Source organism: Neodiprion lecontei, chromosome 3, assembly GCF_021901455.1.
Source record: "Neodiprion lecontei isolate iyNeoLeco1 chromosome 3, iyNeoLeco1.1, whole genome shotgun sequence".
Taxonomy (NCBI): domain Eukaryota; kingdom Metazoa; phylum Arthropoda; class Insecta; order Hymenoptera; family Diprionidae; genus Neodiprion; species Neodiprion lecontei.
Genome location: NC_060262.1, coordinates 31678293 through 31699164, shown reverse-complemented (window position 1 = coordinate 31699164; position 20872 = coordinate 31678293). Strand labels below are relative to the sequence as shown.

The 20872-nt window shown below is 41.2% G+C and overlaps 1 protein-coding gene across 15 annotated transcripts in view; it reads right to left on the bottom strand.

Annotated features, from left to right (window-relative positions):
• LOC107218166 (peripheral plasma membrane protein CASK) overlaps nucleotides 1-20872 on the bottom strand; it is a 144731-nt gene that overhangs the window by 14128 nt on the left and 109731 nt on the right. For 8 of the 15 annotated variants that reach the window (XM_046735133.1, XM_046735134.1, XM_046735138.1 and 5 more), the window contains 3 exons: nucleotides 8495-8686; nucleotides 7947-8111; nucleotides 5309-5383 (listed from right to left, as the gene is read on the bottom strand). In XM_046735133.1, coding sequence (XP_046591089.1) covers nucleotides 5309-5383; nucleotides 7947-8111; nucleotides 8495-8686 — 432 coding nt within the window. The remainder of the gene's footprint in view (nucleotides 1-5308; nucleotides 5384-7946; nucleotides 8112-8494; nucleotides 8687-20872) is intronic. The other 7 variants (XM_046735135.1, XM_046735139.1, XM_046735137.1 and 4 more) reach the window with 1 other exon arrangement.

The following is a 20872-nucleotide window of genomic DNA, read 5'->3' as shown; positions in this document are numbered from 1 at the left end:
AGACTGGGACAAATGACGATTTCTCTACACAGTAATATGATAGATACGTTATAGCGGGTAAACTATCGATACACAACTCGACTGGTGGACTGGCTGCTGTGGTCGATGAACATCCAGAGGATTCTCACGCGAGACGTGCAATCCTCCGCTACTGTTGTGCTATTTTTCACTTATCTTTCCTTCCGGATACTCGATACTATAATCGTGAATTAGCTGACCGAGATGATTCGAATGGTTGAGAAAGGAAGATGAATAAAAAAAAAAAAATCTCAACGAACTTTAGTGCAGTGCTCACTACGAGGTAACGTGTATCAGGGAAGGTGCTACGATGTTAGAATGATATTGATGATAACAGTAAACATAAAGATATTACCTAAATAATCCACGCATACTGCAACAATACGTGTAATGAAGGATAGTCGAGGTTGGGATATTACTCGTGGGATGCAGTTGGAAGCTGCCGAAGTTATATTTTCGATCAACTTTTTAAGGGACAAACTACATGTACCCCTGTCAGAATGAAATTAACGCAGAAAAAAAAACACAAACAATTCCGTAGCTTTTTTGCAAATTGTCAATTTAAGCCATGAAATCTTATGAGAAATCTGTTTACTCAGTTTTCTACGTTATTTTGTCAATCAACGGTACGCGGTGTCGTTTAATTAACGTGAAAATGAACAAAATGAAACAACTGATCGATACCACAGCTGAATCTCCTTGACGAGGAGGGCAATCTGCCACAAAGTGAAAACAGATTTTTTTAATATCGTAGAAAAAATATTCGGTAACAAGTTCGGACACTAATAATGCAAACGGAACCAGCTAGAAAGCTGCTTTTTCAATCTCTTTTTGCATTACAAGACGGTACGATCCTACCTTCTGCCGATTGTTAAGATACAACGTATTCGACTCAGTTTATTGTTAGTACTTTAAAAATGGAGGACCGCCCGACCGAGCAACGGTCGTAAGCTCCAACTGGCAAGGTGGCGACGGGTAGATTATAGAATGGATCGTACGCGTTATACCGCAGCGTACAGGTGGGCGATAAATGCATTGGATAGGTAGAACGGAACGTACATAGTTCACATATACGCGGCACAACGTCGCGTGTTCTATTCTACGAGGATGGGTAAGAACAGGTCACGTGTGCCTTCGTTTCACGCTTCGTCGTGCGCCTTGGAACAATGTGCTCTGAATGTACCGACACGAGGCTGTCGAGTAACTCGTTGGCGACTGTCAAAGTCGGTAAGCGTCGCCTACGCAGCATGAACCAGCGGAAGAACTCGAAATAAAACAATTTGTCTTCTCTCATTCTTGGGTAAATTCAATCAGCTCTTGGTCTCCTTCGTCTTCTTATCGCCGCATACACAAGAGAGTTATCGGAAAACCCGTGCACGCGAGCTTTCGATCGAAGGTCTGCAAAGCGCGGACGCGAAGACGTCCCGGATTAAAACGGAGTTACCAAATGTCCGCAAGACTCACCACCAGGGGGTCGATATTACCAAAATTGCGAGGGTACTTCGCCGACTGAAATCCCGTAGTTACAAATGGTATCCGTTTTGGACTCGAGACGTGCTTCAATTAGGGGGGCGTGTATTATTGTTGTTATGTTCGTTATGCTATTGCTACCGGAAGATAGGTGTATATATAGAGGTGATTAGTTCAGTCAAACTTAATTGTGTAACCGTAGACCGCAAAGCTGGTTCGCCGAACACGTCGAGTCTATGCTGAACGAGGATAGAATGTGAAGCACGCTCTGCAGTGTTTCTCAATTATAATTACACGTATACGGGTGCAATATATTTTTTGTCCCTTTGTTCGACAAAATAATGCAAGTTTATGTAGTTGTTACAACAGAACGTCTAGCGCGGCACACGGGTACACAATTACGTTTACTTTTACATTGTTGGATTTACACAGCAGTTGAAATTTGTAACAGTAATAAATATGTCACTGCGGTTTTCACTGAATATACAGATGGTAACATTGATTTCAGTATTGCGTTTATTTTACAGGTTTAGTAACACAGTTGCACTTGAAGTAATTATTCTTTACGTAACATGAAAATTTTCAGATCTTGACGTCGGTGGTTATCAAGCACTGAATTTTACATTGCAAATTATGCAGATGAAAGAGCTGAAGCTATGTATTACAGGCTGTGAAGAAAGCGTGGCGGTCTTCAAAACAAGTCCTGTCCCACCACATTTACGGCTACTTTTGTATGCTTGTGACGATTTAGTTTTAAATTCGTTGATTTTAGTTTCATAGGTTTACATAGGTTTCCTGTATAGTTACAAGACTCGGTTAAATCTGTGGTTTCCCAAAAATACTTCGACAGATCACATTGGATAAATAGAGCAAGGAATGAGGGTAAAAATGAACTACAATAATCATGAAAGAGAAAAAAGAGATATGTGAAAATGGATATAAGTACAGTTCTAAAGAAAGAATGATAAGTTACGCTCGTTTCAAAATTATTGCTCACCACTTGAAAAACTGAAGATTATCGAAACCGGAGATATCAAATTTTGAAAAGCGCTAGGTTTGCGAATAGAAACACATCGAACTGGTTGAAGGGGGGATTGAACTACAGTCTGACTTGAAGTTGACGCAATCCAAGCGAAAAATAGGAATTATAACAATCGACTCTCGTTGCTAGTGGAAACAAGAGAAATAAATTACCTTTTCACCGTTTGGTTGGCATATTTTTATCATTTTAGGCGGCAACCCGACGATCGTGGAGAAAAAATAGACTATAAAATGGACGTCATATAACAGGCAAACAAAGCGGGGTGTAACAAACGCTTCTTACATGTCAAATAATCTGTGTCCCACGCCAAGTTGGTCAAACCCAATGAAGATAGTTAAAAAAGCTTTAGAATTACTTAAGATAAGCATCAAAATTTTCGGGACATTGAGATTGTACTTGGAACAAGCAAAATTGCAAATAAATCGGGGCATAAGATGTTAACCCCGGATAAAAACTTGAGGACCATCATTGATACTTTATAACCCCGCTGGATACCCAACAACGTCCGTGGGAAACTGCACTGAGATATTCCTTCATAAAAGAGCCGTAGGTGTACTTATTTTAGTTATGAAACCATAAAAATAGATGTTTCCTTAGTGAATCATACACGTCTTTGCCTAGCGGTTCTTTTATCCGAGCCATAGCGAACTACCGAGAAATTCCCGCGTTTGCGAACAGAGATTTTTCCGCAAAGACGTTCGATTAATCGGGCTGCTTGTTGATCGATGAAGCGATTGTTAGACCCCGTCACAGTCGCGCGACACGCATCCTCCAAGTAATGCCCCGCATCATGAAATTTTAACGTAAGAACAATATTGGCGAAATTATGAGATTATATACAATGTATGTCCATTATTTGTCGTTCGCTTCATAAACACTGTATATATATATATATACCACAATATGTATGCACACATGTACCTAATAAAACACGTATATATACAATATATTACGTACATATAGTAAGTGTAGTATGGAGTGATCATCGAGCCCCCGAACAAAAACGCAGACATACAATCAAGGAATGGGAATACGTGCGTATAATACTAAAACTTTTAACTCCTAATAACGTGTTTATGCCATGCCATTTAACCGAAGCAAGATGCCGATCTGTGTTGTATACAATACACTATCTGTACGTGTATGAAAGTTGTGTTGTGAAACTGTATGGTACCTATTACATGAGCAAGTAATATTAAAGATCCTTTCGAATAAGTATTTGTATGTATGTACGTATAATACGGATAAAAGAAGAGAAGAAATAAGAAAGAAACAAGAATACAATAAGTAATATGAGAGATAACGTAAAGCAAATAATAAAGAAAGAGTACAGAGAAGAGATAGGTGAAGCTTATTTTTCGGAAAGAGCCAGGGAGGGGGTTCGCAAAAGGTTCGTGAATAAGGAGGGTACCCTGTACGTATAACCATATATACATACATATGAGTGCCACTCGAGGAACGACCAAACGTAAACGGAGGAAATGGCGGATTCCGGATGGTTTGGTAAACAAAAGTTTGGTCCCTTCCCGAAATTACCCCAGTCGACCCTGAATCCGGGCGGTCCTTTGCAGAGAGTTAATTAAATTCGTTAGTTGTCTTCATAAATATTTCACAAGCAAAATTAGTGGGAGCCGTTTCAACTTTGTCGCCAAACGCCGTCACGTCAAGGCGGGAAATACGTCAACCGGAACGAATCGATGAGCCTTCCGCGGAGCCTTCCATTTCAACTAGACGCAACCTGACGATCGTTGACATCGAATAATCTTGTCATTTTTTATTTTTTCCGGCTATTTGAGAGTATTTCGTTTAACGTAGCTTAGGATGACAATAATGTAATATTCATTTAACTGTGAATTATTTAGTTTCATGAAAATATTCAATACATACGGTATTACGATAGAATTATGAACAATGTTAACGGTTCGATATAATCTACTTTAACAAGCTATTTCAAAGCTTTAAATTGACTATACTATAGATCTGAAATCTAGACAAGCTGCTCGTGTTTATAACATGCCGTCCTAAAATTGACTAGAAGAGGGAAGAATCCGGCTTGGATCACTTCCGATTTAAAAGACGCTTTAGTCGGCCGAGATCGAGTTAACGAACACGACTACTCCTCATCTTTCGAGACTGCGATGTGATGTTCATTTCTGACAGCGATTAAGAAGCCCGCTGCCAAGTCATTGCAAGGAGTTTGCACATTAGAGAAATCTTGGCTAATAGCCACAGAGCGTGAAACGCGAAACGCGAAGCGGGAAAGTTATCCTAATCCAAGTCGAGCTTAGCTAAACTAAGCCAGACTGATTGTGTGATGAGCCGGACTAACCTTGAAGGAACTGACTTTAGAACAGGTACGCGATCTTTGGCGAGAGTATTATGCGCATTTCCCTATCTTGGCGAACTAATCGTCAGTTGAGCGATAAACTATCCGCGAAGAGCGCAAACTACTGTAAAAACGCGAGCTAAGCACCGCAAAAACGCGTAAGCCTAAGACTTGCGAGCAGCCCTCAGAGCCGACAAGGGGTTGAGGCGACGTTTCGGTGTATTTTCCGCCGAGGAGGAACCGACTTTTGTTTTCTTGCTTTTTGGGGTTTTCGGGGTCTTAGGAGCGGCGCTGCACAAGCAGGCCGCGGTCACCGGTGACTTCGGAGTGTTTGTGGATGCGGATCTTACGCTTGCCGTACCGGCTGCGTTGCCCGAGGAGGTGGACGGGGGTGCCGAGGAGGATGCGGGGGTTGTGGTTTGGGAACGAGCGCCGCTTGGGCTGGGGCTTACTTGTACCTCGCAGGGGGGCGGCGCACTCCTGTACGACGGCACTATCTTGAAGGTCACCGATCCTCTCGCCTCTCGCTGAAACAGAAAATTATTCTTTCAAGAAACTTTTCCTCGTGTGGAGGGTAATCGGGACGGGATGGCTCTCAAAAGCCATAGGTTAGGTGACAGGTAAGTGCGCGTATACCAAGGCGAGTGAGTAAGAGCGACGAACGGGTGCAGTCTTGTCGGAGAAGTTAGCGAACGAAGTGCGCATAATTAAAGTCAACGAATGCAAATATTCGTGACGGAAAGTTGGGTGTCTATGTCGGCATTCTGGCGTCTGCTGGTCGGCGATGCTCTATTATATGAATAGGCATGAATCTTGGTGCAACGATTTTTGGTATTTGCTGCATTTCGATTCACCCTTAATTCTGTGAAAACAGTTATGTACTCGAGGGTATTTTTGTCTTTCAGAAAACTACAACTCTTCCACGATTCAAGCACGACCTAATGATTCTTCGTGGATCGTTAACAAACAAATCATTAATTAATTAAAGAAGTACTAGACTTTGATCCACGGACATGATTTAAAGTCGAAGACTCAAGTCCACAGCAGCAGCGTATTCAGAGCTGGTCTGATTGTATTTTTCGACAAACATTGCCCTGATATTTCATCACTGTTTCGTTGTTCTGGAAATATGCCCCGTCAAAATATCCTCTTTTGGTACGTCGATTCATTCATTTTACCAGTCAGATATATTACTTTATCACGTTTGCGGAAGAAATGACTCGTGCGTTGGCGAAAAAAAGGAAATTCGAAGAAGAAACATTCGATTATTATTGGTCTGTGGAAGAACGTGATTGACCTTGCCAAGTGATAATCGTTGGCGGTGAAGCTGAGGCGGCATACTCAGCGACTGTATTATCGAGCTGCATTTAATATTCGAGAGTGGGTAACAGATATAAGCACGATCTTCCCATAGAAAATCGTCTAACAATGAAATAGAGTCACGCCGCCGGCTGCATGCATTATCAGGTAACTCTGCATCGGACTTGAATGCAATCCGTAGCGTGGTGAGTTCATTTGTCAGATTCGAGTCTGGTATAAAACTTTTGCGTGGACGACGTGAAAGAATAATTCCCACAAGTACGGGTGGGAATAAATTGTGAGAGTCAAGTATTCGACTTTCTTTCACTGCGAATTGAGTTCTAGGCAAATATCAGGTACTCCGCTTTATTCGAGTCAGTGTCTGGTTTGGTTTACCGAAGAATCGGACTACCGCTTCAACAGCCAGACAACTTAAGAACTGAATGCTTGGTGAGCTAGCGCATGCGATAGTTCACAAAGAAAATAAATCTCCGAGGCCAGTGCAGAGGAATTTTCTGAAAGGAATTAGACCTGAGGCTTTTACTACGCGTACAAAGGCATTCGTATCCGTCAATTGAAAATACGAAAGAGGGCCGGTTTCATCGTCAAAAGCGGAAGAGTAATTCCTCAGTCGAAAAAATCCGCAGTGCTATATTGGAAGCAAATTGTCTTTGTGCGTACCGGTGACTAGTAGGATTTGTAGCCAGCGCAGACGAACCGAACACCACAAAATGGTACTTGAATGTTTGAAAGCGAAACATCTGCAGCAGTACTGAACGATGTCAAGAAATACCCGGAAATAGCTTTCGAGGATATACTTTCAACTTTTTCTAAGCTTTGATCTGGTTCAATCTCGTGCGAGGGAGTTAAACGATGCTTCCATGTATCGAATATCATCCGTGAAATGCAATATCTAGGACCGCGAAGGACTGGGGGAATCGTACATGCCCTACAGATGTATAGATCCTGGATACCAGATGCACGTGCCGCAAGTCAGCAGGGGATTGGAGGGCGCACACAGATATTATATATTGGCGCGTCATCCAAACCACATGGAGTTCATGGACGGCAAGTTATTCCATTTGTGCTCTTTATAAAAAAAAAAGTTCCGATAACTTTGATTGAGAAAAAAATCCATGCTACAAGGACGGAGAGAATTGAACCCTAGTTCCAAACATTAGAAGTTTATAATAGTAAAGGTAGAGTTATGCGGCGACTTTTGGCGATCATAAACTTTTTAAGAGACCTTGCTTTCGTCATATTGTATTATAATAATATTTCGTTCGCACAAATTTTTATTGGACGCATGGCTTTTTTCAATGTAGTACAAGTAACGGTTTTGATGAATCAGATTGAATGCACCGTTTCTGTATTGTTAAAGCAACAGTGTGCAATGAAAGCATAAATTTTTCAACTTGATGTGTATATTGGGCCGAAGTACTTTGTGGTTCTTGATGTCCACGAGCTCATGCTGGGGTAGGGCGAAAATTTTGTGTTTTTTACAATCTACCCGCGCAAGTTGTGCATATAGAACGACATACAGAGTACAAATCGTTAAAGTTTATGTTCAACAACGACGAGGTAATGGCCGTGGGTCACTAAATACTGGGGAGAACATATAAAGGGAGTCGTGTTCGTAATAAACGTTCCCTTCAACTGTCGTTCTTTACGAGAATCACGCTCGGTTCTCCCTCGATATTCAAGCAATGCTTGAACGATAAGAGTAACCTATCTTCCATGCACGTATATTCGGCAACCTCAATACTGTACTTGATCTAAGCTGGTACTCACAAGAATTTTTTGTAACGCGTTGACCGATTGATTGGCGACTGGGACTCCGTTGATTTCTCTAATCTCGTCCCCGACGTGAAGCGTTGCTTGTCTGTGAATCATCCCGCCGTGCATTATACGAGCGACGACGCACTTACCGTCCTCGTTCATTTTCAGCGTGATTCCCTGCAGGCAAAAATTTATGTTTTTCATAACTGATCACTTTCCGAAATCTGTGGAGAGATGAGCGAAAAATTCGTTTTCCAAGAGGAATTTTGACTTCAGTAACTTGACTACTGTTTTGGTATTGAAACTCAGTCAGACGAATGAGAATATTCAAAGACGTGGAACCTCGGGCAGTTTTTCATAGTACGTGTATGTATGCTTTTTGATGTATGCTTTTCATTGCACTTGCGCCTATTTGCGTGGTGCCGGTATAATGTTTCATTATTGTATTTTGATATGGTTTACCGACCAACTTACCTTATATTACACATGTACGTATTATATATACCTATATGCAATCAAATAAATACGCATCTATGTGTCTATCAAGAGAAGAAACTCACCATTGGCTCGTCAGTGTTCTTCTGGAACTGTACCAAGCGAACACGCGTGACGTTTTCAAGGTCTAGGTCACCGTTTTGCCCTTCGAGATCATCGCCCCCGTTCAGGTAAGGAAAAAGAGGTGGAGGCGTAACTCTCGTCGCGTCTTCGCCGTAGACGTCGTGTCCTGCCACATCATGTGCTTGTAGTAGCGCCTGGAACACGAAGTGTTGAGGCAAATTTTAGTAAATGATCGACTCGAGTTCCACAGTAACTTTTTTATTTATGTAATTAGAGAGTGATGAACTTTCGCAATTGAAATTGTCAATTCAATTGAAGGAACGAGTTCAATGACAACGGCTCAAAATCTGGAAATGGGAAGAGAATTTTAATGAAGCTGGTATAACGTTACGCGCCATTTAGTGAACGGAACTCCTCTGAACCCTTTTAAGGTGAATACTGCGATGGCGAATGAGATGATAACATTGGCATCAAATGCTCCAGAAGTTAGAAGAGCAATTCAAGAATAATCATCTTTTTGTTTTCAGAAGCACGTCCGCGTGATTGTACGGAATAATTGAATTCTTTGAAATAAGCTTCGATATCTCTTAACGAAAAGGCTTTCGCCTGCCTCACCATCAAAGAATTTTCGATGAAGAAAGAACAAACTTTTGCATAAAGTTAAGGGTCATGGTGGAATTATTTGCAGCCGACTGTTGGAGATAAAGAATTGAACGCATTATTCTATAAGTAAACTGCGTTAATGCAAACAAGCACTGGTTCGACAAATTCTTTCTATAAATGTTTCTTTTAAACATTTTTCAGAAGTAACATGGGTACATGTACCATTTTTTTGTCGTATAATCAATTCACGTGCGATGATTGTGCGAGAAGCTAGTTTGAATTAATTCAATTTTCGCAGGCAACCCAAGTTTTAAACAAGCAAACCTCAGTCGGAGCGATCGTGAATTGTACGTTATTATAACATCCCCAGTGGTTGGAATATTGCCTGGGCTCTACCTGGTTCTATGCACTAGAAACTTCCGAACATTGTAGTTACGAATTGGTATTGATTTTTCTTGAACCATGAGAAACAGCTGTTTCACTGGATGATCGTTAGAGCTTGCCGGATATTGAATGTGAGTATATTTAGATAATAGATCGCGCGTCTCGTGCAGGCGTAACATATACGTCTGCGCTCGGATGCATTCATTCGAAGAACATAGAATTAGCATAAGGAGATGCATTCGTATTGTTGTGCGAGGCAGTGATAAATGCGAGGGAGTAGCCATTGTGAGAAAATTCGCTTCTCGAGAAGCTCGGTGAGTTTGCTGTGCGCGCAAAGCACCCTTGACTCGTTCGAAGGAAATTTATTGTTCAGGAACTGCTATGATCACTGTTCTCTTTATCGCGCATATAATTTAAATTCAGCTTTTCCATACTTGTTCAACACTAGAGTAAAATGAGTCAAAATTAAGTGAAAGAAGTTTTTATTGTTCCCGGAATAATTAACTACTCCCCATTTATTTAACCTCGATCAACCTCCGCGAGCGAGCAGTTTCTTTCTCTTAGATTGCGTAATCTAATTCCTTCCAGCGAACGAGCGAAACGAGAAGCATTCCTGATTATGATAATCAACCTAAAGCGTCGTTCACTCTAGGCTTTGATCGCTTGAATGGCATTAATCAGAAGTGAATGTATGCCATCGGCGAATCCGGCTCGATAATGATGAGAAATAGCAAGAGCAAGCGGGTTGCCTAGAAGATACCGGATAATTTGTTGGATAGCTGCCAACGGAAAGACCTGAAGGATATCAGACCAAAGTGGCACTCCTCGAATGCACCAGCCATCGCGCCTAGAGGTTCACAGCTGGATGAGTAACGCGCTTCCGGAATGTCAGAGAGTTCTAGACTTTGAAGGCAATTTACCTATTTGAAGCGAAGCCAAGCTCGTCACCTGTTATAACCACCCAGTCGATAACGATTTCCATTTTCAGTTATTCCATTACGGTCGGCGATTATTCTTAATTAATCTCTCCGCCGCGCACGTAGGCATTTGCGTAATGTTGCTGCAGGCTTGCAGCAATCAGGCCAACGGTTCTGCCGTTGAGGGGATGAAAAAGCTCCGAGCTCTCTGACACTAATTCTATTTTTTTCTTTTCTTTTGTCAGTATTGCGTCTGGTCGGTTGACACGCTTTCCGGAAAATCACTGTTAACAAATACAATTTCAACTAAGCATAATTGATAACATGCTTTAATTGAACCTTAGTTACCTGACTACTAATATACAAGGCTATAGCGGCATTCTCTGCATTTCAAAAAACATCTGGTGGAAATTTAAAAAATCGGAAATAATGGTTCAACCGACGCCATACCCGGGAAGTTTGTAATACTAGCTGAATAATGAAATTAATGTTGTTATATACTTATTTATTGAGACAAAAGTTACAGAATAATGCACGACATTAACGTCTCACTTGACATGTAGATCAAATATTTCAATTGTAAAACCTTGAATAGAATCGAAATCCAATCAAATTTGACGACAGTAACAAAATTAGCTTTTCTACTAAAAATCACAGCTTCAACAGTATTGAAATACACGGAATGAAACGTTACAACCGTCTCCTGCTCATCTTTTAGACGTTTTATCGACATTGAAAGTAAATTTTTTGTAACGTTAAAAGGTGTAGTGATGAAAAAATAATTGATCCCAGTTAAGCGCGTAAGCTGCGCATCGCTTGCGTAGGTCTGGTGAAATGTTCGAATGCTATAAGGAGGGAAGACGTATCGATGATAGCACAGATTGTATTACCTTCAAGATAAATTTAAGCGAGCCATGTTTGATCGGTGCTACCGAGAACTATTACCTAGGATCTAGGTTTCACGTAACGATCAATAAGACCCTTGTCGTGATCCGCCTCGGATATTTCGTCATGCCTTACTTGTTGTTACGGTAGGGGGAAATAGTGGGGAAAAAGTGCTGATAAAAACACGTCTGGGTTGAAACTATTCTAGAATCCACTGCTTTTAGTATCCGTGTCAACGAAACAAACCCAAACTTTTTGATTTCTATACTTGACACTGAGTTTTGGCACATTACGAACCAGAAGAAAAAATAATTAAATGATCACCGCGTGCTTTGACCGAGTGATACTGACGAGATCAAAGCTCAGTGAGACGTCGCACGTCATTTACTATCTACTTCATTTATTTGTGCGACCTTTAATAATCAATTTGATTCCAAGCCGTTGAAGAGGTAACAAATATCACCTCGACTCAGGTTAACAAAAGTTGCGGGCAGTTTACTTTGCAACTAAGATAATGACTGACTAGTGAAACAAAGTTTCTTTCTCCGTGAGAGAAATTTCTTAGCTGTTTTCTGTCTTCATATTCTTCATCAACACTTCAAGCGGGCAGGTGCAGATTGTGCAACTTTTAGTGAGTAGCTGGCAAAATGGTGCCGTGGACTCGCGGTAAACTTAGCTGGAAAATAAATGAGCAAGGAAAGTAAGGCGGAAAAATTGAAATAAGAATAAAAAAAACTGTTCGGGTAAAGCACGAGTGAATTAAAAGAAAACTACGTTGAAGAACTCGAACGTATAGATCAAATTTGTCGCTTGTGTAAACGACAGCTGTGCGAAAGCGATTCGATCGAACGTATATGTATTTGTTGGATCAAAATAGCAATCAGTTTCGATAAAAAAACCTGTTTTTCCGAAGCGTAGAAAATAATTGTGACACCGACGTGTAGAAATACGAGATCAATGCATCGAAGTATCTCAATTTGAAGCCCGTGGTGTCTGATAACTTTTAGAAAAAGTGTCACCAAGATAATCGAAACAATTTAATCATCTAGTTGTTACAGTGAAAAATTTTACCATTTTTTGACAATCGGATGGGCGTTTTAATTTTTAAACGTTTTGAGCCTGATAGTTGGAGATGTGGAGTGAAAAAATGCAATAAACTTGGAGTAGCGAATGGACGCGATATCCATACAGACGCGTACGTGATTTCGGTGAGCTTTTAAAGAAAAACCAAGCGGGTTACAAGCTCGTTTGGGTTGACGATTATTGTCCGCGTAAAATTCTTTAATGAAACGAAATAATCCAGTAGGTAGGTTGAGGGGAAACACACCGTATTTGCGGGGGTCATTCTGATTTTACGAGACGAAAGAGTAAAATATTAAAGCTGAGATAATTGACGGGCAACTCTCGTTTGTCAACGCGCCGATTCTGCGGAAGCCTTCCAGATTTTCCGAAATTACTTTAACATGGTTAAAGCCTGCACAGAGTCTGAGAAAGCATACACAGAATTTGCCACTCTTTTTTCCTATTATTTGATTTCAATATAAAATCACAAAAAGTACAATCTTCAAGTTCTAATTTTGATGCAGAAATTACGCTCACGTGGGACCATTTGTCCGAAGGATAGAGCGCAAATTTTCTATAGGAAATTGGGCAAAACCACATATGCAGGTTATTACAGTGAAAACCAGATCGAATTAAGCTCGTTCGGCTTCTTATCGCCTGCAGTGCTCGGTAGCGTTGGATTATGATCGAGTTATTCTTCGGTTGGCTTTGTTAACCGTCGCCCTCGCACCTTCTACCATCTCTCGTAACTCGCGCCCTGGCCTGTATAGCTATTCATCAAGTTTTTATTCACTTTTATTTTTTATTCCTTGCCTTTTTTGCGGCACGAACCCCTCCATCATTCCGGGTAAAAGCGAACGTAATAGAAGAAAACAGAATAAAAAGGCGAGGGAAAAAAACGAGTAATTTAGTGCGCACTCGGTTAACGGGTTTCGTAAATAAGCTTCGGCTTCAGCTTCGCCGTTTACCCTCATCCTCGTTTCATTTCGTTTTCGAACGACTTATCTCGGAGCTGGGGACCCGAATGTACCTTCCTGATGCTGAAGCGTTTCATTGTCACTTGCACACTAATATCATCCTTTTCTTACCCTTTACTCTGTAACACCTAATATTGCTTTATATACGAAAACAGCTCTAGTGTCTCATTACACTTTCTGCGGTAAAATATTTTTTTGTTTTTCACCGAGATATTCAAACTTTGCATTATTCCTCGATTCTACATTATACTAGAATGAATATTATACCTATGTAATCACACAGTACAGGAAACGGTAATTCATTTTACTGTATCAATGGTAAAGTTATAAATTAAAGAGTCGTGCAAATGCGATTCCTTCCTATAAAATAAGGAATAAAAAGCAAAAAATAAATAAATTGAAGTAGCTTTTCTTCATGTCAATTTATCGAAGTGCAAACAATTTACAGCAGTTTAGGTTTTCAGTGATATCGATTGAAATTCATAATGATCCTCCATTTTTTGAATTACCGTTGATTCAAGTTTCCAATCACTGACTGACTGATTCGGTCAATGCGTTGCGTTGAAAATGTCGTGAGGAAAAATGACAAGAGGAATAAACCGGATTTTCTGGAACCACTCGTACTAACGCGAATGGGGACAAAGTGGACAAAATGATTGCGTCACAGACAATTACTGATATAAATCATCCCGCGCGAAACATAGAGAAATCCAGTTTTGCAGACATTTGTCCTACAGGATCTTTGCTAAGGAAATTATATCTCGTAGATCATAGAGCACAATTCTACAGAACGAAAATTCTACAGAGTGCAGTCCTACGGAAAACATTTAACCTGAAATGATATACAACATTTTTTTCTACAGAAATTTCATCCTACAGAATGCATTTCTACAGAGTCCGTTTGTACAGTAAAATTCTGTAGAACCGCAATTTATGTTTATCATTTCAGGTTAAATCTTTCCTGCATGGCCGCACCCTGTAGGATAAAATTTCCTGTGGAAAAAACCCGGTAAGATATTTTTTGTAAGGCTTTTAGTCTGTAGATTATATTTCTACAGAACTGGAGGCCCCTCCTAAATATTGTTGGAAAAATGCAACGCATCTGTTACTCACAATTTATTAGAAATAATTTTATTTCTCATGTATTTAAGGCAAGCCAGAGAGATGAAAAAAAAAATAAGTTGTTATGAGCTTGCATTATATTACAGTTTACTGGTGTGGCAGGTGAATGGTAAAATAATAACCGAATTTTAGATCGCATTGTTGGGTCAACCGTAATATTAACCTTAGGACATATGTACGAGGTCATAAACGACCGCAGCAGATTTTCAAACTGCACTCCTAAGCTAGAAATAAATATTATCGCGTTATCACTTACGCTAATACTACAACTAAACTTCAATAAAATTAAGTTTGCTCTTCACCGTTCATTTTCTTATAAAAAACGGATGAGATTTATTTACTTACAAGTCTCATTGTTGCTTTTATAACAATTTTACGAACAAGAAACGCGTGGAGTCGTTATCGACGTACTCATGAATTAGAAGGTAGTAAAAAAGATACATGTGTTCTAGAATTAATTCAAAACTATCCGGTTGTAATAACTTCGATATTGTAACAGGTATAAAGCAATTGGTGTGAATAAACTATCACATCTATCCACATTGTTTGCTGATATCAATACTCATCTGCATCCCTCAAGGCTAAATTTTATTAGACACATAGCGTACCAGAGTTTTTTAGATACGCACTCTGAGCTTACACTTTACCACATAACCAGACTATCAATTTTTCGACTTGTTTTGTGAAAAAAATAAAAAATAGACTACATGGAAGAACTTATGAAAACGACGACTCCAAAAATTTTGCAAATACTATGGATCCAGGTGTGAAACCCTTGCGGCAAGAACGATGTGCTGAATAAATCCGATGACCACCTAGCGCACATCGAGGATCTGTCAAAACGTAGCGCTCACCGTGATCCTCGGAATTTTCGCAGCGTATAATCGGCGTGCTTCCGAAAGCTTGGCAGGTGCACCGAAAAGGGCAGATTCTCGTATGAAAACGGAGTTTGAAAAAAATGCAGCTCGAAGAAGGTTGCGCGTTTATCATTTAACACTGTACCCTGGATTAAAAATGAAGAAGTGCACGAAGGAGTTTAAACACGGCGGAAGGGATTAAGGGTGGGCGAGAAGGAGATGGGAAAAAACGAAAGAAGGCGAAGAAGAACAAAGATAAACACAGGTGTCACAATGGTTGCGCGAAAGGCATTGGATATTCGAACGCCGTTTCTGTACAAGACGCGCGCAGCCACCTATAAGCCTACCCACCCCTTACAGACAATGAGTCGCTCTTTATATTTGGCTGTCAGGCGAGCACCCCGAAAGCTTTCATAATTGCTGGTCATTAAGTCGACCGAGATTTCTTCTTCTTTCACGGAGCTTTCGCGACTCAACTCGACTCGGCTCGATCCTAAGCGTGTGAAACTCGTCTTTTTCTCCGCCCCGCCCCGCCCACTCTAGACCCATTTGCTTCTTCTCTTTTTACTCCAGTATGTTTTCACGTTGTTCGGCGCGCCCGCGAACCTCCCATGTCTAATCTGCATACATAACTTTCAACCTATCCAACGCCCGAAGTGAATACCTTATCTCTCGCACGGAGTATCACGATTATCATACCCGCGCAAACAACTCGTATAGGTATGCGTAATACGTACTATAGCTTGGTGGTGAGATGTGAGTGTAAATTCAACGATCGTTGAGAATGACTGCCTCGTCGTTCCAAAGAGTTCGCGATACAAGAGTTACTTTCGAAATATTCCATCTAACGTGCGATGTGTTGCGGATGCGAGTTGAAGGGAGGTCATCAACGCGATTCATTCCGAATTACAATGGAATTTTCATAAATCTACGGATATAACAATTTCGAGGAGTGTCAAACTTCATTTAACTTTCTCACATATTGCTCGGTTATTTCCAGGGGAGCTAGTAATGGTGTTATTTCAATCATTCCGGAAATTTGACGGTAACCGCAGACACCCCGAAGTTCTTTTCGTCAAGGGATTACACTTGTTGCACTTGACGACTTGGGAGATTGCGCGCGTACAATACTAACGAGGTTGAGTGAAATTGATGTGTTCGAAGCAACTTTACAAGCAGTTCAATCACCCGCCTACAACTTCCCCAGCTCCCGGGCTTACCATATCCAATTTTGAACGATTATGTAGCAGGATAACTGATTAGGTGATCAAGGAAGCTTGGGCGCCGTTGTTTTCTCAAACCTAACGAACTCTGGATCAAATTGTCGTTGCAGACGAGAAAAGCGTCGGAGGTTTCAATTAAGCCTAATGCCACGATAATGCGATAGGAAAAGGGATTATTATCAATGTATTACACCGGCAATGAGCATATTATGCACGGTATATGCCGATGGGATAATTCAGTTTTATTCCCGAAATAAAAAGGAATTCACGGTTTCGGTTTCACTGCCAAACCACTGCACTGCCCGCCTACGCTCCCTGTTTTCCGCTCTAGAATATCAGATTAATTGAAATCCACCCTCTGTCTTGGCAATCGGAAGAAATATGCGTAACATAGATCGTCGATAATTGAGAGAGGATACTCGCGTGGGTGGATTGCGGGGAAAAATAAGAAACGAAATTTCTCTCTTCCAGCTCAGCAGGGCAAGAATTTCGACTCTGTTCCTTAATGGATGAATCCAATACCAGTTCCGTTGTTTGCTTTTGCAGAAGCTACAGCTGGAAATCTAGGTTGACTCGTCCCAACTTGGTATAGTTTCACAAATGTACCGAAGTTCGATCGGAATACAGTGAGTATAGCAGTAGTAATCTGCCCCGTTAAACAACCAACTAATTCGCATTGATTAAACTTCCGCAGTTCCAGAACACTCGGTTTGCAGCTTATACGAAGTAAACGTAAACACCGTTTCATCTAGCTGCCTCAGCTCCTCAGAAACCGACCCTTCCGATTCAGCCCTGTCGTTCAAATAGACCGGCTATCGAGCCAAGAGGAATCCAACGAGAGCAACTGATAACGTGAAACGAGATATTCCACCGAGAAATATATACGTGAAAAAAAAAAGAAATGACGCGATAAAATCTCGGCGGATTTGCAACCGTGTTGACTCGATGAGCCTTTACTCGCAATGTGGTCTTCATCGATTAGCGAACAGACCAATGCGTGACAGCTTTTACAAAACTTTAACCAACCCCAAATTGAACAAATTAATTGTCGTCCTACCCGGATAAAGCGGGGATCCGAAATATCCGAAATGTTCGCCAAGTTGAACTCGGCTGAGAATTTCCGCGAATGTGCGGACGACAGGGACAGGTTAAGGGTTGGGCTAAGGATTCCGAAAGATAATCACTGGTTTCGTTGTGGAGCAGCGGCGTTCTGTCCGTTATTGAAAATGCCAGCGAACTGCAACTTTATCTTTCCTTTTTCAGAAGAATCCCAACAATTTCGGTCTTTCACCGCGCATTTCAGGATATTTCTAATCTTTTCTAGTGGACTCAACGACGGTTACCAACGCTTCAGAACTAGATCGGCAATTGATTACACTCCGAAGTTGGTATCTGCAAAACGAAAGAGCTGATGCCCGACGCATGAACGAAGTTTGCGTTTTTTTTTTCAATTGCAACGGCAGCGATTAATGAGATATTTTGTATGAGTGGTGAGTTAATTAGGATAATAGAGCTACTACGTTGTCAAGGTTCGTAGATATAGACCTGCACTCGTGGTGCCGTGAACATCATTTACAAGCTTCTTAAGGCGAAGGGCTCATTTGTTCAAAGTCAAACTCGAAGTCTAGAAGAGGTATCCGCGAGCTGTCAGAAATTTTTCCGACGCTTCTTTCTTACGTAACGTACCGAGTTAATGCGTTGCCGCTTTGGTAAAAAACGTGATTCTAGTACTGGGCCATGAAGCCACGATACGACACGTCAGAAATGAGAGCATGTTTGAAGAGTCGTAATTTTCGTAAAATATGGAACACCCGCAGCAGCATCCCCGCATTTGTTTATGTGCGTAATATTTCATATACCGAACGAATATGGCTTCTTAGATCGAATACAATGTGAGAAAGCTTTCGGCGCCTTCGAATTACGTCGCTCAAATTTACTCGGTGTGCGCTCAAAACTCCGATGAAAAATACATTTTAGAAACCAGAAAATAACTGGGAAAACGTCTATCGCACCATGGCGCTGATCACAAGATTCATTTATGAACAGAGAGAAGGCTTGTTATGGCAAACAATATTCCGGACTAATTCGGTAGATTAAAAAGATTCTTCCTCTACTTGCAGCCTCCTTTATCTAGTGCACTGGTTCGTAACCGAATAATAAAATCAGTAAATGGGAATGAAAATTTCGACGATACCTCAACGTAAACAGGATAATTGATTCTCCCAGATTATCGCAACTACTATTACAACAGTGACGATAGAAATTTGTGCCAGGTGGTTGAACGCGCGTGACATACGAAATTAATTGAATATCCGTAATGCTACACAGTGTGGAATAACGGTGTTAACCAAATCGCTAATTGCGTGAAATCGTTTTATCGAACGTGTATGCGTCAAGAGTGGCGGAATATTACACCAATAATTTCCGTAATTCTAATTGAAAACTCATTTCTAAATATTGGAGATTAGTTGAAAACTCACGTAACACAACATTGCGACTTCTGGTTGCACGAACGGTGCCTAGAACGGATCTTCAACCTGCATGATGTCGATATTTTTAAAACTCTTTTACTTTTCCTAGACACTGTCTAAATCGTCGATTCAACTGCGGTGAGCACATAACTGTTCACTAGGGGAGATTCGAAATACGAAATATGGGGCAAGCTAAAAAAAAAAAAAAAAGAAGAATGAGAAATAAGGTAAAAATCGAGTAAGAGGATCAGATATTCACAAATCACTGCAGCTTTTGGTCTGATAAACGGGGATGACAAACGTCGTCCACGCACGTGACCACCACCCGCGCAATGGGGCGGCTGCCCGCGAACTGACTCTCGACCCACCGCGACGCCGAGCGTCGTCGACGTAGCCACGTTGTCGCCACCCTCGCTTTCCCGCCAAGATTCGAAAGCTTGCGGATCAGAAACGAGGGTCTTATTTGCCCGACGAATACCTCGCGCTGTATACCAAACACAAATATATTTCACGCCTATTTGCGTTCATCTCATTGTCAGTGGGCATTACGGCTTGGCGTGGGCGGGTGAAAACACAATCGCGGTGCTCTTTATTTGTTCACAGGAACTTCCGCGTACAGCATTATTCATGTTCTTATTTTGTGATGCTTAAACCATCCGAAACAATGAAAGAAATTGAAATTGGATTGAAAAGGGTTATCGAAATCAAGTGGAACCGTGAACTCTACAGCTTCCTGTTGCTCAACCTATTGAATTGATTGAAATCGCGATACCCGAAACGATTTCGAGATCAGATTTGAGTACGGTTATTTCCGCGCGAATAGATCCTAGTCCAATTGGTGAATCTAGGATTCGCCACGTATCGGGGATATCTTGGAAAACGCACGCGTGACTGGCTTCGTGTGTCGCAATGCTGCGCCGACGTTTCGAAGAATCTTTCAGGTTATTTTCGGAACCTTTAGCGTCGAGGAGAATTGCCGAAGAAAGGTAAATGTTTATACGGGACAATTGCTTCAATCTTCGGTCAGTCTATATCTGCGGAATTAATCTCACCAATTTTCGGATTACACTTAGGCGGGTTTATTAGCTTCTCCGACGATATTCCGGAGATTTTTCCCTTTTATGGGCATCTAAATGAGCACAAATACGGCGTCCCTATAAGGTCTGGTTGAAAGCAAACCCCAGCTCAGTACTTGTTGGTTGATCCTTAATCGTAACTTCGTCCCCCCGGAGGCCGATAAAAGTGAAGAAGTAGCAGAATCGCGTGAAAAAGGTGTACGCGCGTTAAATACGATTTCGACAAATTGTGCGCCGTTGCTTTACTTTATAGGTTTTCGGAGCTCGGCGCGAGGCCTCGTAAAATGTCTGTGATTGGTTTTTTGCGACGCGGGTTAATTTTTCATACGTATATTTCGCCCCACTTTTTAAATCTCACACAGCCTCTACAGATTCAATTTTTACCGGCCCTCGTATTCTCGGCAAAGTTACGCGGCACGTGGTGAGCAAAATTTGAATTCGCGACCCGGATGCACGTGACGCGGCTTAAAAATCGGTTTTCAGAGAGCAAATGGAATAAAGTAACCTTTTTGAGGGTCTGAAATTATTCAAGGCACGGAGAAAAAAAAAAGGACGTGCGTTTGTTTCTCTGCAGTGGGATCGAATTTTGGCTATTTTTCACGCGGCGAAAGATACGCTGTGCACCAAATTTTAGCAGTAAATACTTCGTACGATCTAATGCATTGGTCGTTGGTATCGCAGATTTCCGGACTAACGCGGATCGCGCGATATCACCCTTTGAATCTGAATCGTTGATTTATAGACGAGAGAAATATTAGCAAAAATTCGCAGCACGAATTTGTTGTTCTCCAGTGTGCAGTTTG